General features: G+C 37.8%; 1 protein-coding gene across 1 annotated transcript; it reads left to right on the top strand.

Annotated features, from left to right (window-relative positions):
- The first annotated feature begins 7,834 nt into the window (after positions 1–7,834).
- On the top strand, positions 7,835–18,923 carry LOC121725246 (synaptic vesicle 2-related protein-like). Its single transcript, XM_042112107.1, has 11 exons — positions 7,835–8,066; positions 11,622–11,783; positions 13,546–13,708; positions 14,157–14,278; positions 15,690–15,934; positions 16,648–16,772; positions 17,180–17,306; positions 17,712–17,807; positions 18,136–18,326; positions 18,605–18,732; positions 18,825–18,923. The coding sequence occupies exons 1-11, from the start codon at positions 8,018–8,020 to the stop codon at positions 18,896–18,898; spliced, it is 1,482 nt and encodes a 493-aa protein (XP_041968041.1). The 5' UTR covers positions 7,835–8,017; the 3' UTR covers positions 18,899–18,923.
- The last annotated feature ends 5,700 nt before the right edge of the window (positions 18,924–24,623 follow it).

Genomic DNA, 24,623 nt, shown 5'->3' with positions numbered 1-24,623 from the left:
AAATTAATTATACTGGTAAAAAATTGAAATATTGACAATAATTTAGTAGAAATCATAAAGTTAATAAGTATACCTAGCGGTAGTAACTTTATGGTAGGAATCGGGAAAAGTCCCGGTTTAAATAAAAACTATATGTATTGGGAGTTTTGGGACACGTTATATAGCGATGAGACTGAAAGAAATATGATATTTTGTATTGATGACAGGGGAAAACTAAGAGATATAATAATCAAAAACTGTATAGGTACCTAACCTATACTAAATGAGTTGCCTATTTTATATACTCACCCATAACCCACTCTATCATTGTGAACACTAATTAAGTGTAAGATAAAAAATATCACGAGATGATCAGAGCGATATATCTTTTGATAGAAAACGATACTTTCTGAACAATATCTAATGCTGTACCTGATAACAGGAGGAAATCGTGAAATAACAAATTGTTATAAATTGATAAATTATTTACCTTGTTGCTGTTTGTCTGTTAGAAATAAAATATTAATACAATATTATCGTTATTGTTTTTAATTGTTATTAATTTCTCCATACTACTTATTGCATTTTTTTTGTAGACCTAAGGGCCCTTCCACACGACGTTTTTTTTACGCTCGTTTGTATCGATCATGGGGGGTGTTCTGGGGGTCCGGACCCCCCCCCCCCCCATTACTATCCATCTATACACAATAATATATGTACCTAGCCGATTAAAATCGGTGCGGTACATAATATATTTTAAAAAATATATTTCCTAAACACGTTTCCTATTTGCTGCTGCGGAACCAACGCTCAGCAAACGCAAGGAAGCCTACATGTTTTAGCCTTTACACACGATCCTTATTTTTGTATCGATACAAACGTTTTTCGAACGCAAGGGACGTGCTGTAAGTGTGCGCTTGTATCGCGTTCGTGTCGCGGACACGGCCGCGGCGCGCGCGCCCTTTTTCCACCCTCCACCTCGTCCACCCGTCGTTCCCCGCTGAGTCGCAGTGTGTTTGTATCGATACAAACGCGTGTTAAAAGCGCATTACAATAGCGTTCAACTTGCGTCTGTATCGATACAAACGCACGTTAAAAGCGCGCTTTATTAGCGTTCATCTTGCCTTTGTATCACTGATCTCCATTATACATGTATAATGGAGGTCAGTGGTTTGTATCGATACAAACGCATGTTTCATTTGCGTCAAAAAACGTGGAATATCTGCCAAAACGCGATGAAAACGCGCAGATGATAAATAAACGTGGGCGGGGGCGCTGCTGGTAAAGGAGAACTGTCAAAAATGGCGTTTTTGTATATTGGCAGCTTTAGACTGGGTTGCACCAACTAACTTTGACTTTAATCTTAACTATAACCGGAAAAATTGACAGATGTCGTATGAGAATATGGGGTGTTTGGACGCAATATTTAACTTTAACTATAACCACGCCTCTGGTGTAACCCAACCTTAGTTGCTTTTTTTGTCACGTTCATTTAAAGCCTTGTCGAGCAGCTCTTTCTGCCGACGTTAACAAACGTTGGTGAAAACAAATTTAGGTGTCCCTTAAGCCAATATAAGGGGCACCTAACGCAAGTTTTGTTTTCATCAACGTTTAAGTGACACCTAAACCATTATAATTTAGGGGATGAATTGACAAGCCCGTAAAACTTAGGTGACGTATATTTTGATTAAAACAACCTATTATGCGATTCATCCGTCAAACCTAATGGTTTGACGGACCCTTTTAGGTGACCCTTATAATTTAGTGGATGAATTGACGATCCCATACACTTAGGTGACGTATGTGGCAACGACGACGACGCTAGATGACGGTTGACTTGACAATGAATCTGTTATCGAATGGCCGTCTGATATTTTACTTGTAAAATAGCGAACTCCCATAAATATCTTCATATTTATCACAAACCTTCCTCTTTAATCACTCTATCTATTAAAGAAAACCGCAGTTAAAGGGAACAAACTAACAAAGGGACATGTGGACAGAAAAAGCGACTTTGTTTTATACTATGTAGATTACTACGAGTACATACGTCACCTAAGAGTTACGGAGTTGTCAATTCATATTTCATCCCCTAAATTATTGAAACAAAACTGACGTTAGGTGCCCCTTATATTGGCTAAGGGACACCTAAATGTTAGGTGTTGTTGGTGAAAACTGGCATAAGTAGTTTAAATAATGTGGGCAATGATGTTTTATTAAAGACTAGCTGTTGTCCGCGACTTCGTCCGCGTGGACTTCAGTTTATAGCGCGCGATGTCTAGAAAATTGGTGTCAAAAGACCCTGGTACTCCTTAAATCAATACAGCTGTGCAGTGTGCACACAATAAGAATTTCATTTTTTTATATTAAACTTTATATTTTATGCCAAATTTTAAAGCTTATTTAGCCCCCCAATTACACAACTTTAGGCTGCGTTTCCACTGAAGCGGAGCGGAGTTTAGCGGTGCCCGAATTGACCAATCGTGCTATTCCAGCGGAATGACAGCAAAGATTTCGAGTATTTTCGAGCATGGTGATTGGTCAATTCGGCACCGCTAAGCTCCGCTCCGCTTCAGTGGAAACGCAGCCTTACCCATAAACTATTTATCATTGATAGGTTTAAGGTTACGTCACTGCACAGATAAAGTATAGAGTTATTTAATACCGTAGAATAGATATAACAATCGAAAAAAATCGAAACTTAAATGTAAGATGATACCACGTCTTATAGAAAGACTTTTGAGCAAGCGTCAGCGCGATGCCGCACGAGAGACGCACGGCGCTATCTATTATGAATTTTTGGAACTAACTTAATTTGAACAAATTTATGCATTTTCACGCCGTTACAACCCTTTTTTCCAGTAAAAAAGTAGCCTATGTCCTTTCTCAGGCTTTAGACTACCTGTATACAAAATTTCATTACAATCGGTTCGGTAGTTTTGGCGTTTGGCGTGAAAGCGAGACTGACAGACAGACAGACAGACAGAGATACTTTCGCATTTATAATATTAGTATAGATTATGTGCACACTGCACAGCTGGTTTTGGGTATTTTGATTAATTAAGGTCCGCGCTACACCGGAATGGCAGCGGCGAGGCGAGCACTTTCAGCGCTGCTATTCCGGTGTAGCGCGGCCCTAAGAGGGGTACCACTTACCAGGGTTTTAAAAAGTTTTTAAATTTGACACAAATTTTGTTGACACCGCGCGCTTTAAACTAAAGTCCACGCGGACGAAGTCGCGGGCAACAGCTAGTTATGAATAAAAACAATATATAATAAAGTAGGTATGATTAGTTCTGTTACAATAATGAAGTAAAAAATAAAACGCCATCTGTTTTCATATATTATAATTAAAATGTTGATTGCATTGATATAATATTTTCGTTGGAATATAGGCCAACACGGTACACTCGAACTCCTTGCGCCTTCTGCTGTCAACTTGTCACATATATTAGAAATGCAGTAGGAGTTCTATAAGATAAGATAGATTGATTATTATTATACCAAGTGATAATATTATTAAACATAATATTCTAACGTATTAAAAACTATAAACAAAAACATAATAACTAATAAGTATGATTAGTTCTATGTTACAATGAAGTATAAAATAAAACGCTACCTGTTGAATCGTATTAGAACTAAAATGTTCATTCCATCGATATATTTCTGGATTTTTTATAATATTATACATAAAATATATTTAAGATTTTTGAAATATTGTTTTAATTAATACACATCCAAGACCCAGGAACATTGAAAACTTTTTGTTCCGCCTGCGGGACTCGAACCCAGGACCCCCGGGATGAGCGCTGGCCACGCGTAATGCGAATTAATTTTCATCGATATTTTCATGGAAATAAGATATTTTCCCACATCAAAATGTAGCCTATGTCCTTTCTCAGACTCTAGAATAACTGTGTACAAAATTTCATTGCAATCGGTTCAGTAGTTTTGGCGTGAAAGCGAGACAGACAGACAGACAGACAGAGATACTTTCGCATTTATAATATTAGTATGGATGGCGTATGCTCATACAAAGCGGTCCTCAGAATTTGTTGCTGTACGACGTATAAATACCTACCTCTGGTATATCTATAAATTACAACAATGAATGCGACAGATATACGTTACGAATGATATAGAAAAGGATTGCTATATACTTTGAGTTGCACATCGGCACGCATGCGCGATTATTCTGTCACACGATTATCTGTCCTTATCACGCTGCAGTTGTCGTCCGTATTTTCTATCCTTTTTTATTTTAATTTTTTGCATAAAAAATTTGTCGATAATGTTGGAAAATATCCAAATAAAAATTAATTAAGTACTAGATGTTTTCATGTACTTACTTGTGGTACGTAACTTTTTCATCCTTTTTTACCTTATAACTATAATTTTTGCATTTCCTAAAAACGCAGCTTGGCATTTTAAGTCAAAAACGTGACACAATGATATTCTAACGTGACACCTCGTCGCTCACTCGCTGCCAACATGCAACTATTCAAAAGAAGGGACTTACCTTCATTTGGCCGTATGACTGTACGCGCTAGTGCGATATCTACCTTTTTTTTATAATAGGTAGAACATCAATTATCATAGAATGTGGGCCTGTTTCATGAAACCCAAGATACTGATTGCCAAGAGTCAGCGACGACCGATAATCGCGGGGTAAGTTTTTGCAAAACGAATGGCATTATGAAACAATACACGATCACTGAAACCGATGTGGGTGGGACAGAAAAAAGTCAGAAGATAGTTTTTAGGGTTCCGTACGCAAAGGGTAAAAACGAGACCCTATTACTAAGACTTTGTTATCTGTCCGTCTGTCTGTCTGTCTGTCTGTCTCCAGGCTGTAACTCAAGAACGGTATTAGCTAGAAAGTTACAATTTTCACAGATTATGTATGTCTGTTGCCGCTATAACAACAAATACTACATATAAAATTAATATTTAAGGGGGGCTCTCATACAACAAACGTGATTTTTGGCCTTTATATTAATATATCAATAATGACAACAGGTAGGTACATGATTTTTTCTCAAAGTCCTTAATTATATTATGTGTACTTTAATATTTAATAATAATATTAAATTAAATAAAAATAAGGGGGGCTCCCATACAAAAAACACAATTTTTGGCCTAATTTTGCTCTATAATGGTACGGAACCCTACGTGCGCGAGTCCGACTCGCACTTGGCCGATTATTTATAATGTCCTGTTTCTTTCTCTTATTTCTTTCTCTTTACCTTCCTAAGTCGTAATGGGGCCTATGGGGGGACAACCCCATGTTGGTTGTCCGCCCTATACTCGTAGGCCCCATTGGCGAGAGGGTACCCATGTATACCATACCCATATCATAGCCATAGGATCATCTTTTTACATAAGTACCCATCCGAGGCAACGTGCCTGACGCCTGCATTTCCCTAACCAAAATATTATGTTCTAATCTACGAATAATAAAAACTAGTTCTAATGCGAATCGAACCCATGACCACCTTTTTTAAAAACTCTAAACTACCAGACATGGACTAAACGTACACATAAGTAGTTCTTTAATGTTAATTTATGCAATAATAATCGGTTATATCAAAATTAATTTCTACATTAAGATGATCCTATTCCTTCCTTCTCATTACATTAACTTTTCAATCGGCTGGTTTAATATAATTGTTAATGTTTTGTTGATGCATGAGGCTAACGCTCGGCTTCCTTTGGCGCCTGTTAAAGATTTTCTCACTTGATTTATAAACCGACTTGTTGAATGTTAAGGCCTCATTACACCTACCAAGTATATTGGCGTGATAGTCCTTAGCCGAGCATGTATTTAAAGTTTAAACACATTACCGAGTGCCAGGCCAGCGCTCGGCCTAACAACAGGCTGAGACAGTGACTACTCGGACCCCGTTCTATTTATTAGATCGAGTACGGTCGTATGTCGAGTCGAGTGGGGTCTCAAAAATATGTCTATACTTCTAATATAAAGTAGCTTCATGATGTGGAGGAAGTTTTTGCTACCTCTTTTGTTAATTCTTCTACCGAGAGTAATTTGTAACTTGGAAGACGTTTCTAATAAACGATTTCCGATCCATGTTAGCCTCAGTTACCCTTGCACTGAACTGAACTGTCTCGCCAGTTACTTTGAGTAAACTAAAATACGTGTTAACAGTTTACACTCACTCGGCTACAGCACTGTCTCGGCCGAGTTACGTTTTACCGTCTCGCCACTCGGTAGGTGTAATCAGGCCTTTAGTGTTAGCGGATAGGCATAGCGTGTGAACTATGGAGGCCAACACTCGTCTCTACCGTGCTCGAGGCCGCCAAAGACAAAATAAAATATTCCTAAACTATTCCAAGGCGAACATTTATTCGGTATGATTAAAATAATCGTTGTATAATACAAATTGCGACACACATACACGTCTTGTTAATAATGATAAAAACTTGTTTTGCGATTTTATACATGCAAGGATATCTACGGTCAAAACCTTCCGTATTATTTACATGACCTAAATTACATACTGACGCTTGTCCCAGAAAAACTTTAACTTTTTGATTAGGTTCATATTCCTCTTCATCTGTCCACCATAAAATATCTCACCCTTCTAGGTATTATAAGTACGCCTGGGGCATCTCGATAGGTTTAAGATATATTTAAGATTTTAAATAGTCATATTTTTGTCACGTCATAGAATATTCAGTGTTTTTCTGGTTCTACAATGATACCTATCAACAAACCATTTGTAGACACTTAGTAGACTCACAGTACAAAATTATTATTTAAGTTTAGGTTGAAAATGAGGCCTTATATTCCTTCCAAATAAATTGTGACTTGTGACTGATTTCTACAGTATTTTCAGAGCGAAGCAACCACTAACCACTCTTCAAGTACCTACTGTAGCGCTTGGGACAAGATTTAAAAAAAATGTCCCAACCTAGCCCAAGCCAGCCCAAGCACTACGGGATTCTCAGCAACATAGTCGGCACAAGTCGGCCTAGTCCAGAGAAATATGCAGGTTTCCTCATGAGTGCGAAGCAAAAACCCACTAGTGACTAGGCCATGGACGCTATTACGGGCGGCGTTTGAGTTTATAGTTAAAATAATTTTACAACTTAAAACTCAAACATTAGCACAATTTTTAACCGACGTCCAAAAAAGGAGGAGTTTTTTTTTCAATGTGATATACAATGTACAAAAAAAATGTGCTACGTCTCTTTCTTTCTACGTCGCGCGTCGGCTTCTACATTATAAGCATATGATAAAGAACAATAACTTTTTTTTTAATTTATGAATTTAATCCACTACCTCTTTATCTAATACTCGTAATATTATACAATTTGATAATACTCAGTTCGATAATTCTTATTAATTATGTACAATGTTAATACATATTATCACACCTGGTTTTACCTGAGTTAATAATTATTATCACTAACTTGAGTACATACTATAAGTATTATAACAATAGGAAATATTATTCTAAAAATCAATTGTGAAAATCTGTAGTATTCATAATTCAGCTATACCAAATAATAAAAACCATATATATCATTTTATAAATATTATAGTTATAAAACACATCTTAGAAAATATAAATAATGTTAGAAGATCAATTTGTAATCATTAATAGTAATGGGAAAAGAAAACACCTGTTAATCACAACAAAGGAACAACAATAATTATTGTCAAATAAAGTAGGTTACTAGTCCACGAGATAACCTGTGACACACAAACGTACAAACTTAGGATCTTCATATTATAAGATAATATCCACAATATCCACTTATGCAATTATTAATTTAATGGCCATTGATTAAATCGCTTAAACCGCTCAAATCGGCTAAAGATTTCCAAGAGGACGTTGGTGCGTAACGCACAAAAACCTTGTTTATTTATTTATTTTAGTTTAATATTATTGTTGTTATAGTTTTGGAGTTATTAAAAAAAAGTATTAGTACTGTTTTAATATGAGCTACTAGTCATTAAGATAAGAAGAATATTAATTATTTATTACTTAGATAATAATATAATTGTGATATGGAGCGCAAGGAAAAACTGTCGTTTGAGGATGCCCTTAGCAGAGCAGGTAAGTGATCAAAATACATAATATATACAAGGCCATAACTGAAACTACGATAACTTAATTAATCATTTTATCCTATCCTACTAGTCCTACTAGTCCTACTAGTCCTACTTCCTACTAATATTATAAAGGCGAAAGTTTGTTTGGATGTATGGATATGTGGATGTATGTTTGTTACTCTTTCACGCAAAAACTACTGAACGGATTTTAATGAAACTTTACAATAATATAGCTTATACATCAGAATAACACATAGGCTACAATTTTAACCGACTTTCAAAATGGGGGATGTGTTATGTTCGTTTTCTTATGTTCAACGATTACTCCGCCGTTTGTTAACCGATTTTCATCCTACTAATATTATAAAGGCGAAAGTTTGTTTGGATGTATGGATGTATGGATGTGTGGATGTATGGATGTTTGTTACTCTTTCACGCAAAAACTACTGAACGGATTTTAATGAAACTTTACAATAATATAGCTTATACATCAGAATAACACATAGGCTACAATTTTAACCGCCTTTCAAAATGGGGGATGTGTTATGTTCGTTTTCTTATGTTCAACGATTACTCCGCCGTTTGTTAACCGATTTTCAAAATTTTTCTTATGGTATATAGGGTATCATCCCAATTTGGTATTTTATTTACAAAAGTGGTGATCTGATGAAGGATCCATAAGGAATCGAGGGAACTCCTCAAAATTTTTAGGGAAACATGTGGTGACTTCGGTATCGTGAGAAGTATTCTAAGCATATGCTACCAACAAGTAAGATTTTGCACCGAGGTATCAGGTATACCGTGGTTCGGAAGGTGCTGAGAGAACTCCTGATTCTTTATAGATACAAGTTTGGGAGTTTCGGCGTTGTTTTAAGAACGGAATACATGTGCTACTATGCAAATTACATTCATCATCATCATCATCATCACTACCATAATATTATACCATACATCGTCCCATGGTTATGACTTATGAGCCTATAATGACCCTGTTATTGGTACTTTTCATAGTCTTTTAGATCGAGACTCGAGTTTGTCAAGCGATAATTAAAAAAAAATCCATACTTAATATTATAAACCTGAAGAGTATGTTTGCTTGAACGCGCTAATCTCAGGAACTACTGGTCCGATTTAAAAACTTATTTCAGTGTTAGATAGCTAATTTATCGAGTAAGACTATAGGCTATATATTAAGACTTATACGACCGAAGAAACTCAGGAAAATGTGGGAAAAACGGGGGAAATATTATAAATTACGAAGTACTGGCTACTTAATTAACTACGAACTACTTAATTTTTATGGCAATATTTGGCACAGATACAGAGTAAAGCAAGTGAAGGGAGTAGGGACATAAGAGCTATTTTTATGTGAAAATGTACGGTTTCCGTAAAATTCCTAATTTACGCGGGCGAAGCCGCGCGGGACATCTAGTGTCATATATTTTTGTTTACAAACTTAATATTTTTATCAAATTCCCTTTATTGTTTGTTTTGTGGTCCTAAAGAAAAAAATATTTATAAAGATACATACCTAGTTGTATTCTGTTACTAATCGTTTTAACTTTTTAAAATAAAGCAATCTAGGTACTTACTTTATCGACTGCTACTAGTTTAAAGCGATTAGCACCTTCGAAAGTTTAAAACTGTGTCAAGAGTTCTCGATCTAACATGTCAAGTAGTGGTCCTTCGTAATGTTTATTACATAATATCGGAAAAGGCATATATGCCCTTAATTATAAATAACTGTCATTTATAAAGCCTTTATTTACTTACATTCAAGTTAATAATTTAATGTTTAAATGCAACCTAATTGAGTAAAAGTATATGACATAAGATTTCCAAAGCTCAAGTTATGATAACAGAATTAATAATGGTTTACATTGAGCCGTGTTTTCACCTACATGAATTCGGTCGGTCGTGATTCGATTAGCTCGAGCGATTCAGATTAAGCTTGTACAGGCTTCCAACATGTGTCTAGTTATCATGGTATAGAAATCAGGTTTCTCACATGGTGGGTAAAAAAATTTTTTTTTAAAATATTGAAATGTCATCGGATCTGTCAGATTAAGATAGGGGATGTTTAGTATACCCCAGCGAAGCTTCCATATGAGGCACTGACGATTCAAAGGTTAGGTAAGCCTGTAGGGACATTTTAAAATATAAAAAATAAAGCTTCATATTTTCCTAACTATTAGCTACGCAGATATTTTATTTTGCATAAACTAAATGATATAGTCCTTTTTGTCTAAAATATATTTATAGTTAACCTAAATAAGCAATTTTCTGGATATATTTTCTTTTTCAAAACTTTAAAATGGCTGCAGTTTCTGAACCCACCGCTAAAATAAAAAACGCTCTTATTATATTTTTATCTATTTTACCTGATGTAAAAAACCTACTAGGTCTCCATGATGCTCGAGTGACTACAAAATTAGCACCTTCCCCTCCCCTACTATTACATAATATTTTAAAACAAACCATCAACTTTGACATTTAAATATTGTATTTTAACTTAGACTATGGAATATCGTAAAATTTTCTTGCATACCTATATATAAATTATTACTCGTATGTGTTAATCTTCTCCACATTTTGTGGACTTAATAGTCTCTAATCTCTATTTAAAATGTTACTGTAAACGTGTATGTTCAACTAGCGTTGGTTAACAACCAGATGTACCTATGCTTGTTCCAACCTTGAGCTTTATCTAAAGATTAATCAATGAAATCTCAATCCATTCTTATAGTCCTGAATAGCATAATATTATTTTAATTATTGTTGATATTTACTTGGAAATAAATGAAACTTCTGAGACAATGCATCGACGCGCATGGAAATCTTCGCTAATTGTCGTAATCACGAAAACACCCGAATCCATGAAACGTAACGTGGGGCTCTTACAATAATAATAATAATAATAATAATAAATTATTATTATTATTATTATTATTGTAAGAGCCCCAAACAATGCACTTGCATTTTGCACCTTGTTCAAAGGAAATAGAAGTAAAATATATCATATATCCGGTGGCTGTCCGCTGTCGCCGTTCCCTCAATAAGTGCCATAACTCACCGGGAAGCCATCACGGCGTTACCATGGTAACGTCAATGCAAGTTTTTCTTAAAGTTAAGTTTAAAACAGCGCTTGCAGCGACGTCTTCCGACGCTCGGGAAATACAACCGTTGCCGAAAAATTACGAAAATTTCTATGCGCATTATCACTTTGGGAGCACTGTATAGTGTATATTGTAAGAACCATGTATACTTGTATAGACCGACGAGGCTTTAAATGAACGTGGCGAAAAAAGGAACTAACGCAGCCATCATACAAAAACCCCATTTTTTAAAGTTGAAGAAGCGCTAGAGCAGAAAAAAGAGCGTGCCAGCGGTGACATTGACAATTAAAACGGCGGCAAATATGTTAAATTACAGACTGAGTTAACGTTAATTTATAATTAAACAGATTATATAAATGTTGCGTTCCAATTAATATCCTAACACTAGCCACTAATCAAATTTAAATTATTTTTACAGTTAGATTTCTAACTTTGATTACCAGGTTTCGGGCTGTACAGCTACCTGATGACAGTGCTGGCGGGGCTGATCGTGATCTCACAGGTGTGCGTGGCGTACGGGACCACCATCATCATACCCGCCAGCACCTGCGAACTGGAGACCACGGGGGCGCAGCGCGGAGCCCTAGCTGCCGTACCTGTAGTGGGTAAGGAATGGAAAGCTCAATATTTAAAGATCATCTTAAAATATACAGTAGTGTGAGAGTAATTGAGTCGTAGGTAGCGCAGGCCTGTGGGCGGCTGATCGGGGGATCACCGCCCACAACATAGGCCCCGAGGAGAAAGGCTCCTCCGATGCCCGGGGAGCTTCTCGATGAAGGCAGGCGGTGGCATAGGCTATAGGCAATGATGTGGTGCCGGAAGCGGCAAGCGCTGCGGAGGACGTGGTGCGATAACGATCCCGCTCCTTCGCGTGTAGCGTTGACGAGGGCATGGAGGGGTTTTAGTCGGTAAACCTCCGGTGATCCAGAGGGAGTCCGACATACCCCTGCCCCTTTCCCCGAGGAGGCGGGGGATGCGTAATGCATTTCCCCTCTTTAAAAAAAAAGGTAGCGTGGACCTACGTAATTTGGCCGGGTAACGTCAACCCCAGCCGACAAAACACTGACTTCGCTTAACCCGATCAAATAATGCAGGCCTGTCATTTGCTCATGAATCTATTTCTCAGACGGTACATAAGAATGGCTGTAAGTTTTCAATCAAGTGCCCGAAAGGTATTTTTGGGTTAACTGATTCATGGAATAAACCATTATATTATTGATTCGTAAAGAATATTATACTTATTATGAATAATGACGTTTTAAGTCTGAATTTAATAACGTCGATAATCATAGACTTGCAAGTGCAAACAATCCAAGAGTTATCTCAATGATAGAATATAGTCTCTATCATTTCCTTATTGGGGCCAAAGGTGCAAGAATGTTCGGAAAATGCGACCCGTCCAGCGCATAATATTATTAGCGCTGTGGGATCACATAATATAATAATATTATGTGTATCTAATATCTATATTCAACAAACAGAATCCTCTAAAACCATTTTCATTGTATGTAAAGACCATAAAGACCACCTAGCGGAATAGAGAAACAAAGACCTCAGCAAGAGAGATGTCACTATCAGTAACACTGCGTGGTAAAAAGAGACGTGTGATACATGACAGCAGTACTCTTTTTTTGACGTCCAGTCGGCACGTGCCGCACGTTGACAATTTAATCTCATAGAATTCATGTTCAATCATGCTTGTGTAAGTGTATACGTACACATATTTATCACACAGATGAAAACCAATTGCGGTATCGTTTGACAGCTCGAGATTGTTGCTCTATTCCGCTAGGTATATTAACTTTATGGTAAAGACTAAAGACCCCAAGACTTACAATAACACTAGATGACGCCCGCGAGTCCGTTGCGCCAAAATTCGTTTATCGCGCGGGAACCGTACATTTTTTGGGATAAAAAGTATTCTATGTCCTTACCCGGGACTCAAACTATATACGTACCAAATTTCAACAAAATCGGTTAAGCGGTTTTGGCGTGAGGAGGTAACGGACAGACAGGCTAATCAAACACACTTTCACATTCTTAATATTATTAAGTATTGAAGTATCAATAGAACTTGACGACCTCTGTGGCTCAGTGGTGAGCGTGTTGGTAGCTCAAGCCGGGGGTCGCGGGTTCGAATCCCGCCCGCGACGGAACAAAAAGTTTTCAATGTTCCCGGGTCTGGATGTGTATTAAATATGTGTATGATATAATAAAAATTAAAAATCTTAAATATATGTACAGTATAAAAGTATTAAATATATTTCCGTTGTCTGGTACCTGTAACACAAGTCCTTAGGTACTTAGCACGGGGCCAGACTGACGTGGTGTAAAGCGTCCATAGAAAAAAAAACTCTTCTATTCAAGGTCTGATCCTGGGTGGAGTATTCTGGGGGTACTTAGCGGACAAGTACGGCCGGAAGCCCATGCTGATCATCTCGCTCCTGACCGCCGCCACCGTCAACGCACTTGCGAGCATCTCCGTCAACTGGGTGATGCTGATGATTCTGCAGTTCCTCGCCACGCTACTGTAAGGACTTTACACTAATTAATAATAAGTTACAACTAAATACCCAATTATTATAAATCATAAATGCTTAACTATAATATTTAACAAATAATTATTATTAATACGTCATTTGGCAGTTTCTAATTAATTTCTATCATTACCAGGCTACTAACCAGGTAAATTATTAAGAGTATAGTTCTTAATTTCTGTTTCCTCATTTTGTTGATTGTTAGGTTAGGAACAATTATTTCATTACAACTAATAAGTTAAATGCTGATTATTACAATATTTATCAATTTATTAAAAATACTGATTTATTCAATCACTCATTTAAGTTTATTACTAAATAAATATTACGATCGTTCTCTCCTTATTAGTTTCCATGCAACAGCCATGATATTATACACTACGATTAGTAGGTACTGTATTAATATCTTTTAATTTTTTTATAACATATTACCTTTTATAGATCATCAGGACAGTATCCGTTATCCCTGGCGCTGGTCAGCGAGAGCGTGCCGTTGATGAAGCGAAATGTCGTGGTCCTTCTGGTGACCAGTATATTCTTACTCGCACAGGGTGTCATGGCTGGTAAGTCAAGATCCATAAAAGACTTTGTTTTAGATGCGAGGTCCTTATTTATAAGGTGCCTCTTTACAATGGTCCATGCTGGCTCACCTAAGGTCATTGCCATTGTATGAACACACAATACTGACACTATCTATCGTACGCCATCATACACCACTACCGCGTCTACACAATGGCGATGGCTATGACTATCGTCCGCCATCATACACCACTACCGCGTCTACACAATGGCGATGGCTATGACTATCGTCCGCCATCATACACCACTACCGCGTCTACACCATGGCGATGGCTATGACTATCGTCCGCCATCATACACCACTACCGCGTCTACACAATGGCGATGGCTATGACTAGCGTCCGCCATCATACACCACTACCGCGTCTACACAATGGCGATGGCTATGACTATCGTCCGCCATCATACACCACTACCGCGTCTACACAATGGCGATGGCTATGACTATCGTCCGCCATCATACACCACTACCGCGTCTACACAATGGCGATGGCTATGACTATCGTCCGCCATCATACACCACTACCGCGTCTACACAATGGCGATGGCTATGACTATCGTCCGCCATCATACACCACTACCGCGTCTACACAATGGCGATGGCTATGACTATCGTCCGCCATCATACACCACTACCGCGTCTACACAATGGCGATGGCTATGACTAGCGTCCGCCATCATACACCACTACCGCGTCTACACCATGGCGATGGCTATGACTATCGTCCGCCATCATACACCACTACCGCGTCTACACAATGGCGATGGCTATGACTATCGTCCGCCATCATACACCACTACCGCGTCTACACAATGGCGATGGCTATGACTATCGTCCGCCATCATACACCACTACCGCGTCTACACAATGGCGATGGCTTGTGAAGAGACACCTTAAAAGACATTGTTATTCTCTATCTGATAATAGTAAGCTATCGGGGTAAAAACAACTAAATCAACGAATAAAACATATGACGCATTTTCTGCGATAAGACTTTTATGTTTAAGAGGGCGACTAACCCAAAAAATCAAACATCGTCCTTCTCTCTTCACAACTCACGCGGCACGCCCGTCTTTCATATTGTGCCAGGCGAAAAAGGACGACGCGGATTAATCGCCAAAATAGTTTTTTCTGAATAACTCGATAAATATACAACATTTAAAAAATCAGCTAGGTCGGTTTCTCAATGATAGAATTTGAATCTGCGTACTAACTTGCAAATTTTTAACCGACTTCCAAAAAGGAGGAGGTTAAATGACTACTTCCTCACTGGATGTACCAAATAGGAAGAAGTCATATTTTAACAATATTATGATAATAATATAAATACATTGTAAGTATGACTTTTGTTAGTAAATTATTTAAAACAACCATTTTTTTTTGTTGTTTTACAGTGTTAGCGATACCAATCATACCGTTGTCATTCTCCTACTACCTGAGCTCTCTGAACATCTACTGGAACTCATGGAGAACACTCCTGCTGGTATACTCAGCGCCCAGTCTCGTCACAGCCACGATAATGCTCTTCGTCAACGAAAGTCCGAAGTTTCTCTTCGCTAAAGGCAGAGAGAATGAAGCCAAAGATGTATTGTACAAGATTCATAAAATGAACCACATTGGGTCGTCACCATTATTAGAGGTAATAATAATAATTATAAAGCGGGACGCGGCATTCTCGTTCGATTGTTTGAGTCTCAAAACGATTTTGTAGTAGGCCTCCTGACCGTGCCCCCAGATTGCAACGCGATGGAACACGTTACACGATTGACGTGAGATCGCGCATAATAAGAACTAAGTTTTAAAAATCGAAGGTTTTATGTCGCAGAAAGAGGCCGCGGAGCGTGACAGAGTGGACGGTCCCACCTCTCTGCCGCTGACGAGACTTAGGAGGCGACGCTAACCTCCTAAGTCTCATCTAACGGGGCTCTGGGAGAGGATAGGAACCTCCCCGGCTTAGCCAGTCCCGGCGCCGAGGGGAACGCTTCAGTTTGCCGAAGCGTTCCCCAACTATGGTGGAAGTCTGGTCCCTTCTGAGGTAGACTGGCCGGTCATGGAGGGAGTCCTGTGCTTGTTAGATCCGGGACACCCCTCCTTTATACGGCTGAAGGCGAACCGCAGGTGGTTTTAGTGAGTAAGAGTCTCACATACCCCCGGGTGCTTCAGCTAACTGAGGCACATCCCCAACCCGGGGCAAAAAAGGTTTACTGTGAACGGTAAAATCAATCCTTCTAGTAACCATACTTATTATAATCATAGAATACCCCAAAATTATTAAATTTATTAAAAACCAGAAGTTATTTGATAAATTGCTCAGTTCTAATTTCTATCTGTTCATTTTTATTGTCTTTACAGATTGACGGCATTGTTCAAGAAAAGGAGAAAGAGACTGAAGTACCAAAGGAAGAAATGTCACAATTATTTAAGCCTCCGTTATTAAAAAATCTGATAATTATTTCTTTGCTCTACATATGCCAACAGTTGAGTATTTTAGCCCCATACATTGTCAATATTATTTTAGGAAGATCTAACATCCAATTTTATTAATAACCTAGGGTAGGTTATTAATAAAATTTGCGTCACTATCAGCAAAATGTGCCACCTAATATATAAAAAACTCCAGAACGCACGAACCGATTTCCACGGTTTTGCATTCCTTGCAAAGGTCTCGGGCTGTGTGAGGTTTATAGAAAAAAAATCAGAAAAAACTTCAAGAGAAAAGTAGGAAAACTGGGAAAACAGGCAAAACAACATTTGCCGGGACATCTAGTTTAACTATAATGAAGGCGTGACGGCAGCATTTGGAAGTGTCGTAGATAATTCAGTCTTTTGACCTTTCTGAACGCGCACAGAGTTAGTTCCCCAGCTATATTAACACCTCTTTCAGACTTGGCGCCTTCATGGTGTGGCTGCCTACCATCGCCAACCAGTTCGTAGAGATTGTCCAAACTGGCGAGGGATCAAACCTCACCCTGTGTGGGATTATACGACAGAGCTTGGACGCCCCGCCTAATGTAAACTTTTATTATAAATACAAATAATACATTTATTTAGAAAATCTTCATAATTGACAATGATAGTTCTATGGTATCATCTGTATGCAGCTATATTAAAGCACAATTATTACTAACGACTGTTAAAGTGAATGCTCCAATTAGTATCACGTTACCTCTTTCGTTTTTCACATGAATGAAAGAGAAGACATACCTCTTAAACAAACTGTTAACACTAACAGAGCTCGGTGAAATTATGCCTAGGTAATGGTGCGCGTCCACCGGATCAGAATCGGAGCGAATGAAGCGGACTTAAAAATCACTAATATAGATGAAAGTCTCTGTATTATCTGAACTCAGCTACTAATTCAGTCCATATTTTATTCTGCTAAAATAATTTTCTAAGCAAGACTTATGTTCTTTCAGCCGGACATAGCGCCTTGCGCCCTCAACACAACGGCAATGTTAATTGTTCTCGCTGTAGGGGCATTGCAATCTGTAATGAATGGTTTGCTTAGTTTGGTGAGTAAACATATTCTACAAATAGTTATAATAGGATTTTTGAATTTTTTTTTCTCTCTAAAAAAAATTTAGTCTCTAAATCTAGAGACTATCACTCCTAGAATTAGATACGTCAACTGCCTAATATATTAATCAATTTCTTCGATGATACATTGTACTCATGGGCATGTATAAGGGGGGGTCCGGAGGCCCCCCCCCCCATTACTATCTAAAATTGGACAAGTAAGATGGATAGCAACGGGGGTACTATCCATCTTACTTTTTTACTTTTTACCAATTTCGACAATAATATATTATGAACCTCGCCTTTCTATTTTGTGTTTATTAGATTGTCAATCGTGTGGGTCGTCGGAACTTGTCGATAATGATAACGGCGAGCTGTGGAGCGCTCGGGATCATCGTCAACCTCATCCCCAACGCGTACGGCAGCGTCATCGTCTTCGTCCTCTCCCTCATCGGCATGATCGTCATTGGCTTATATGCCGCGATCACCGTCGCCTCTTTCCCCACACACTTAAGGTACATAACGGCCTGGCACAGTTGCTTGGTTTTAGTTTTAAACAAAACAATTGACAATCTTGATTTTATAGATAATTTATAAAATCAAGATGTCCAAAGAATAAAATTTCAATGGCGAGTTGTAGTTAATACTACCTGAGAGTCAAGTTTTGGACTTTAACCGTAGAGTATATTGTGTTGATAACATTTGGTCGAATGCGGCCTACTAACAGTAGAACTAACTGGCAAATGGCAATCATGGTTATTCAAGGTTATGTATGTTTTATTTGTATTTTCAGGGCATTAGCCATCACCATAGCAATGACTGGAAGTAGACTGGGTACATTTGTATCAGTACAAATCCTGAACTTCCTTCTCGAAACAAACTGCGAGGCAGGCTTTTATTTATTTTCATCCATTTACGCAGGTAAGTCCATCCTGAAGTAAACAAAAATATTACTTCCTTAATATTAAATCTTTATCATACCATTGTATTATCAAATAATCTTTTAATTTCAGTTTCTGCAATCATAGCAGCGTTTCTTGCAGACGACCGAGCCTTACAAGTGAATAAAGTCTCTAGTCAGTTATAAGATTAAAAATTATTTATAGCCAAGATTTTTATTTGACACAGTAGTTTTTGGCCTTGTATATTTAAATTACTGATGACACTGAACGAAATTACGTCGGGTTATAGCGTAGGTAAAACCGAACTTCGGTCGGACGTAAGTTCGGCGGCGATTCGGTGGTAATGTTTTGTACTTATAGCAACACATTATACGCGAGCGAAGTTCGTTTTGATTGTCGACGAAGAACCGGGGGCGCGGGTGGCTCTGTATTTTGTATGACGTTGAAACCACATTGAAACTGACCATCATAATTAGGTATTATTGTGGTCTCGTAGAATAACTAGAACTCAATGGGTGCAGCCAATATTCTTTCCTGTATTTGTCTTCTTCTGAAGCCGCAGCAATTGCTATTAGGTACTGTAAAATAGTCCATTTTCGGGTATCGCACATAGTATAAATAGTAAGCTCGGAACCTGTACAAAATCGCTTTGTTTTGCACTGTCTGATAACAGTTAAAGGTAACACAATACGAGCGACGACGCCATACTACGCCAAAACTACGACTTCGGCAAGATTAAGTACGCCTGTAATGACGTATTTTAAATTACCGATGACATACCTGCATGCCGAAATGACGTCGCGTTATATTGACGCAAAAATTAATTAAATGTCGAACTTCGGCCGCGTAACTTCGGCATGGTGTGTTTAGACTTTATAGTCCAATTAGTATAGTAAGTTCACCTCGGAATTCGAGATACCCAGCTGTAAGTCTATAAATATTTGTATATTGGCACCCTAAATGTTGTCTCAAAACCTACATATGGTAGGGTGTGTGCAACTATTACATTTCAAGGTCAATAGGTCACAAAAATCGTTTTTTTTTTTAGTTTCCTATGGGTTTTTGCTATTTTATTTATTACCAAAATGTAGAATACAAAATTCTCTACAACTTTTGTGCAAATTTTTTCTTATACGGTGAACCATTTCCTCCTCTCTTATTGGACCCGCAAAACAAATCGAACTGTCTTCGGTTACTGTCAGAGCGTAAAAACGGTACTCATGCACCTTTTTCCTTTGAGAATATAAGCGATAAAGAGGTACGTGATTACCTCTTAAAAATCTCATCTAAAGCATTTGGGTGTGATGAGCTAAGCAAAGATATGATTGTACCAGTAGCTGACTTACTCACTCCTATTATTACTCACATGCTTAACTTATCTTTAAGGACTAACACTTTTCCCTCTCCCTGGAAAAAAGCCCATGTAATTCCTTTACCCAAAGTTTCCAATCCAGACTCTCCATCACACTTTCATCCTATTTCAATTTTGCCTATCCTGTCCAAGATCCTGGAGCAAGCAGTAAACAAGCAGCTAACTAAATACTTAGCTGAGAATCAATTGATTAACTCGTTTCAATCCGGTTTTCGTGCAGGGCATAGCACTACTACTGCACTACTGAAGGTGTCTGATGATATGCGTCAGGCCATGGACAATAGACAGCTGACAATAGTCGTTCTTCTGGATTTCAGCAGTGCATTTAACTCTGTGGATTATGATGTCTTGCTGGGTATACTTCGTTCAATTGGTGTGTCGGATTCTGCACTTAAATGGTTTGATTCCTACTTGAGAAATCGTCAGCAGCGTATTTTTACATCCGACTTAACATCTAATTGGCTTGAACTTGTTGCTGGAGTTCCTCAGGGTGGAGTACTATCTCCCACACTTTTTTCTTTATTTATAAATGAATTGTCGCAACTCATTATCTTGTTCTTCCATCTTTATGCAGACGATCTGCAAATATACACACACAGCACGCTGACAGAGATAAATAATGCGATACGCCAATTGAACGAAGACCTTGCGAGAATTAACGACTTTGCAAATACCTTCGGTCTCCTTGTTAACCCTAACAAATCGCAAGCCGTTATCATAGGCAGCAAACAAATTCGTAGCAGAGTTGACTTCCCATAGCCTTGAAAACATTATCTATAATGGCAACATAATACAGATATCCAACGAGGCGAAAAATTTGGGTGTTATTTTTGACTCCAACTTATCTTGGTGTGCTCAGATCAACAGTGTCAGCAGCCGTGTAAATGGTGCTATGCATTCACTTTAGCGGCTCCAGAATTTTCTCCCTTTCCAGACTAAGTTGCTACTGGTACAATCGCTCATTCTTCCGTTGCTTGACTATGCTGATGTGGTTTATTTGGACCTGACAGAAGTGTTACTAAACAAACTAGAACACGTTTTAGCGTCTTAACTGGCTCCCAATACGTCAGCACAGCACAACACGGAATTCGCACATCCTCACGCTCCTCTTTAAACTGCTTCGTTCTCACTCACCTCAATATCTACACGAAAGGTTCTCTTTTACTTCACCTAGCGAGAGACCAGTTCGCTCCTGTACACTTAAGAGACCACTAGCTATTCCTCACTGTAACACAATCTTTTATGAGGGCTCATTTTCATGTAAGACGGCGCAACTATGGAACAGTTTGCCAGATCACATTCGTGAGGCACCTACTGTTTCCACATTTAAATTGAGATTGAAGCGGTACTATTTATCACAGGCTTAATTTACTTCTAAGTCATATATTTTTGTTACAAAATCTGATTCTTCATATCACATAATATCTATGATTTTTACTAAGTTAAAATTACGTTCATTTATACTGTGTGTCAGTATTGTTTATTATAATTATGTTACTTATTTAAGTATGTATAGTAATATATTATATAATTTAAGTTTTAGTATTATGTCTTTAAATTGTACTAGTTTAAATGTTGTGTCTTTAGTGTACATTGCCCTGTTTTCACACCATTTTATATCCACTTCTGTTTATGATTTGCTGGAAGAGATCTCTTAAAGAGATAAGTACGCCAATGTTATATTGTCACTTTTATAAATATGTCTTAATTTTGCACATAAAGAGAATAAATAAAAAATAAATAAATAAAGAGGGCGGAGAGCGCGCGGTCACAGTATCACTTTAGGTTAACCGGTGCCTTCGGTGGGAAACGCGCCATATTCAATGTGTCGTGACACCGGTGTCCGATCCTTTAATGTCATAATGTATGGCATATTTAATCAATAAATTGGCTTTCAAATTTTTCTCTCTCTCACGGTTGTAAAATGGCAGCCATTTTATTTTTTATTGGGCTTTCACACTAATCTGACCAATACGTCTTCTCATGTAAATATCCTATACATATAAAAAAGGTCTTATTTAATAGCTAAACTTATGGACTACGCTTACACAGGCAATACGTTATGAATTTCGAAAATTAAACATAGAAAAACTAAAATATTTAACCAATGGACCACAGGTTAGTCTGCAATAAAGATATTTGTATAGTTTGTAAAAAATGCTGTTTAAAATTGCCAATTTAAATTTTGGCGCCAAAACTGTATAACGTCACTACTGTTTGACAATAATTATTGACAATGGCCCCACCTGATCGTATAGGTTAGTTAACTAAAGCTGGCACGTTCACAGTACTCACACTTATGCAATTTCAATATACAGTATATTTAAAAATAAATGATTTTGTAGGTAGACTAGAGTCCCGAACGCTAGTGACTGACTTGTAACATCATGCTGTATTTATAAACAGTAGCAAAGGAAAAACAATAAGTGTTCCCTTCACGCACATAAGATAGACCGCGCGAGAGAGAGACGGGCAGTCTTTTCATAATGTGTATGCAATACGACGTCACGCTGCGCGCTTATTCACAGACACTACACAAGCGCAATGTGTCAATGTGTTGATCGTGCCAAGCGCCAGCTTTAGATAACTGACCTATACCTCTCAAAAAGTTGTCATGCCGCGGGGCATTTCCATTTAGCGTAAGTTAAAAATTGGTTAAAAACGATGAAAACGCTTAAAATCCGTTCCGTTTCAAGTTACATATTAACCTTGCAGTGGTCCTTCTTTTATATTTTTTAATGTTTTAAAAGCAACATTTTCATAAATCTTATATTTGCATGTTCCCTGCCCTAATCCCTATTCTGTATCAGGGATGTAGCGAATATCCGCATCCGCATCCGTAAATGCGGAGCATCCGCATCGATTTCGACATCCGCATCTGCATCCACATCCGCATTAAATCAATGCGGTTTTTATGCGGATGCGAATGTCATACGAGACTTGAGATTGCGACAAGAAAAAAAAGCGGCGGGGTTTGTGAATGGCGCGTGCCGTTTGTGCGTGACAAGTGACCAATCATGGGAGCGAAAAGCCGGCCAATTAATCGGCCACGCACAATAGAGGGTTCCAAAGGATAGAGTTTATTTGTTTGTTTGTTTGAACGCGCTAATCTCAGGAACTACTGGTCCGATTTGAAAAATTCTTTGAGTGTTAGATAGCCTTTTCGAGGAAGGCTATAGGCTATATTTTATCACGCTAATACTAATAGGAGAGAAGAAATAGAGGAAATTGTGGAAAAAACGGGGGGAAATTATTTGAAAGGGCTTATTTGAACGCGCTAATCTCAAGAACTACTGGTCCGATTTGAAAAATTGTTTCAGTGTTAGATACCCCATTTATTGAAAAAGGTTATAAGCTATATTTTATCACGCTAAAACTAATGGGAGCGAAGAAATTGAGGAAAATGTGGAAAAAAACGGGGGAAATTATTTGAAAGGGCTTATCTCACGAACTACTGTAGCAATTTTTCTGTTATTTGGCACAGATAAGAAGTAGACCACGTGAAGTATCATAGGCTATTTTTTGTGGACTAATTTGTCTGTGAAATATCTAATTTACGCGGGCGAAGCTGCGCGGAATGTTATATTTCGCGTGGTCACGACATCACGCGTAAGCGGCTGGACCAATTTTGCTGAAATTTGGTATAAAGATACTTTGAGTCCCGAAAAAGAACAAAGGATACATTTTGTCCCGGAAAAATATACGGTTACTGCACAATATACTTTTATGATTTGCGCGTAAACTATTCAATCTATTTTGATGGAATTTGGTATGGAGATACTTTGAGTCTCAGGAAAGGATAAGGAATACTAATTTTGTCCTGGAAAATGTACGGTTCCCACACAATAAACTTTTTGGTAAGTATGGCAATACTTTCAGTCTCGGGAAATGACAAGGGATACTTTTTATTCCGGAAAATATAATAATTCTCGCCTAAACTATTTAATCTATTTTGATGAAATTTGGATCGGAGATACTAATTTGAATCTGGGACAGGGAAGGTTTTTTTGTCCCGGAAAAATGTGCGGTTCCCACACAATATACTTTTCTGGGATGGGATGGGATGGGTACGGGAACAACTATAAACTAAAGTCCACGCGGACAAAGTCGCGGGCCACAGCTAGTACTAATGCTTTAGGTATGCTCCTATTTATAACTTCGTGTACTTACTAACAAGAAAGTGGTACCTAGAGGTTATACAGGGGAATTAATGCAATTTTCATTTAGAAATTATCATCTCTTTAATACAATAGTATTATTATAGTACAAGGGAACCTGTTTTTTATTATTATCAAGGCAATAATTCGTAAGCAGCTTCATTTTGATAAAACTAATAACAATTTCCTCTGCGAAAGTGGTAGCTAACAGATATAAATATGATTTAATATTTCGATTTGAGGGTCCTAAAATATGGGTTGTTCTATTCAAAATGCATTTCAAAATGAAGCTACTCACGAAAAAATATCTTGATATTAATCAAAAAATTTGTTCTAGGGAACCTGTACTATTATTTTGTAATACATTAATAAAAATAAAAA

This window comes from Aricia agestis, chromosome 3 (genome assembly GCF_905147365.1).
Source record: "Aricia agestis chromosome 3, ilAriAges1.1, whole genome shotgun sequence".
Classification (NCBI taxonomy): domain Eukaryota; kingdom Metazoa; phylum Arthropoda; class Insecta; order Lepidoptera; family Lycaenidae; genus Aricia; species Aricia agestis.
This window is presented reverse-complemented; position numbering and strand designations above follow the sequence as displayed.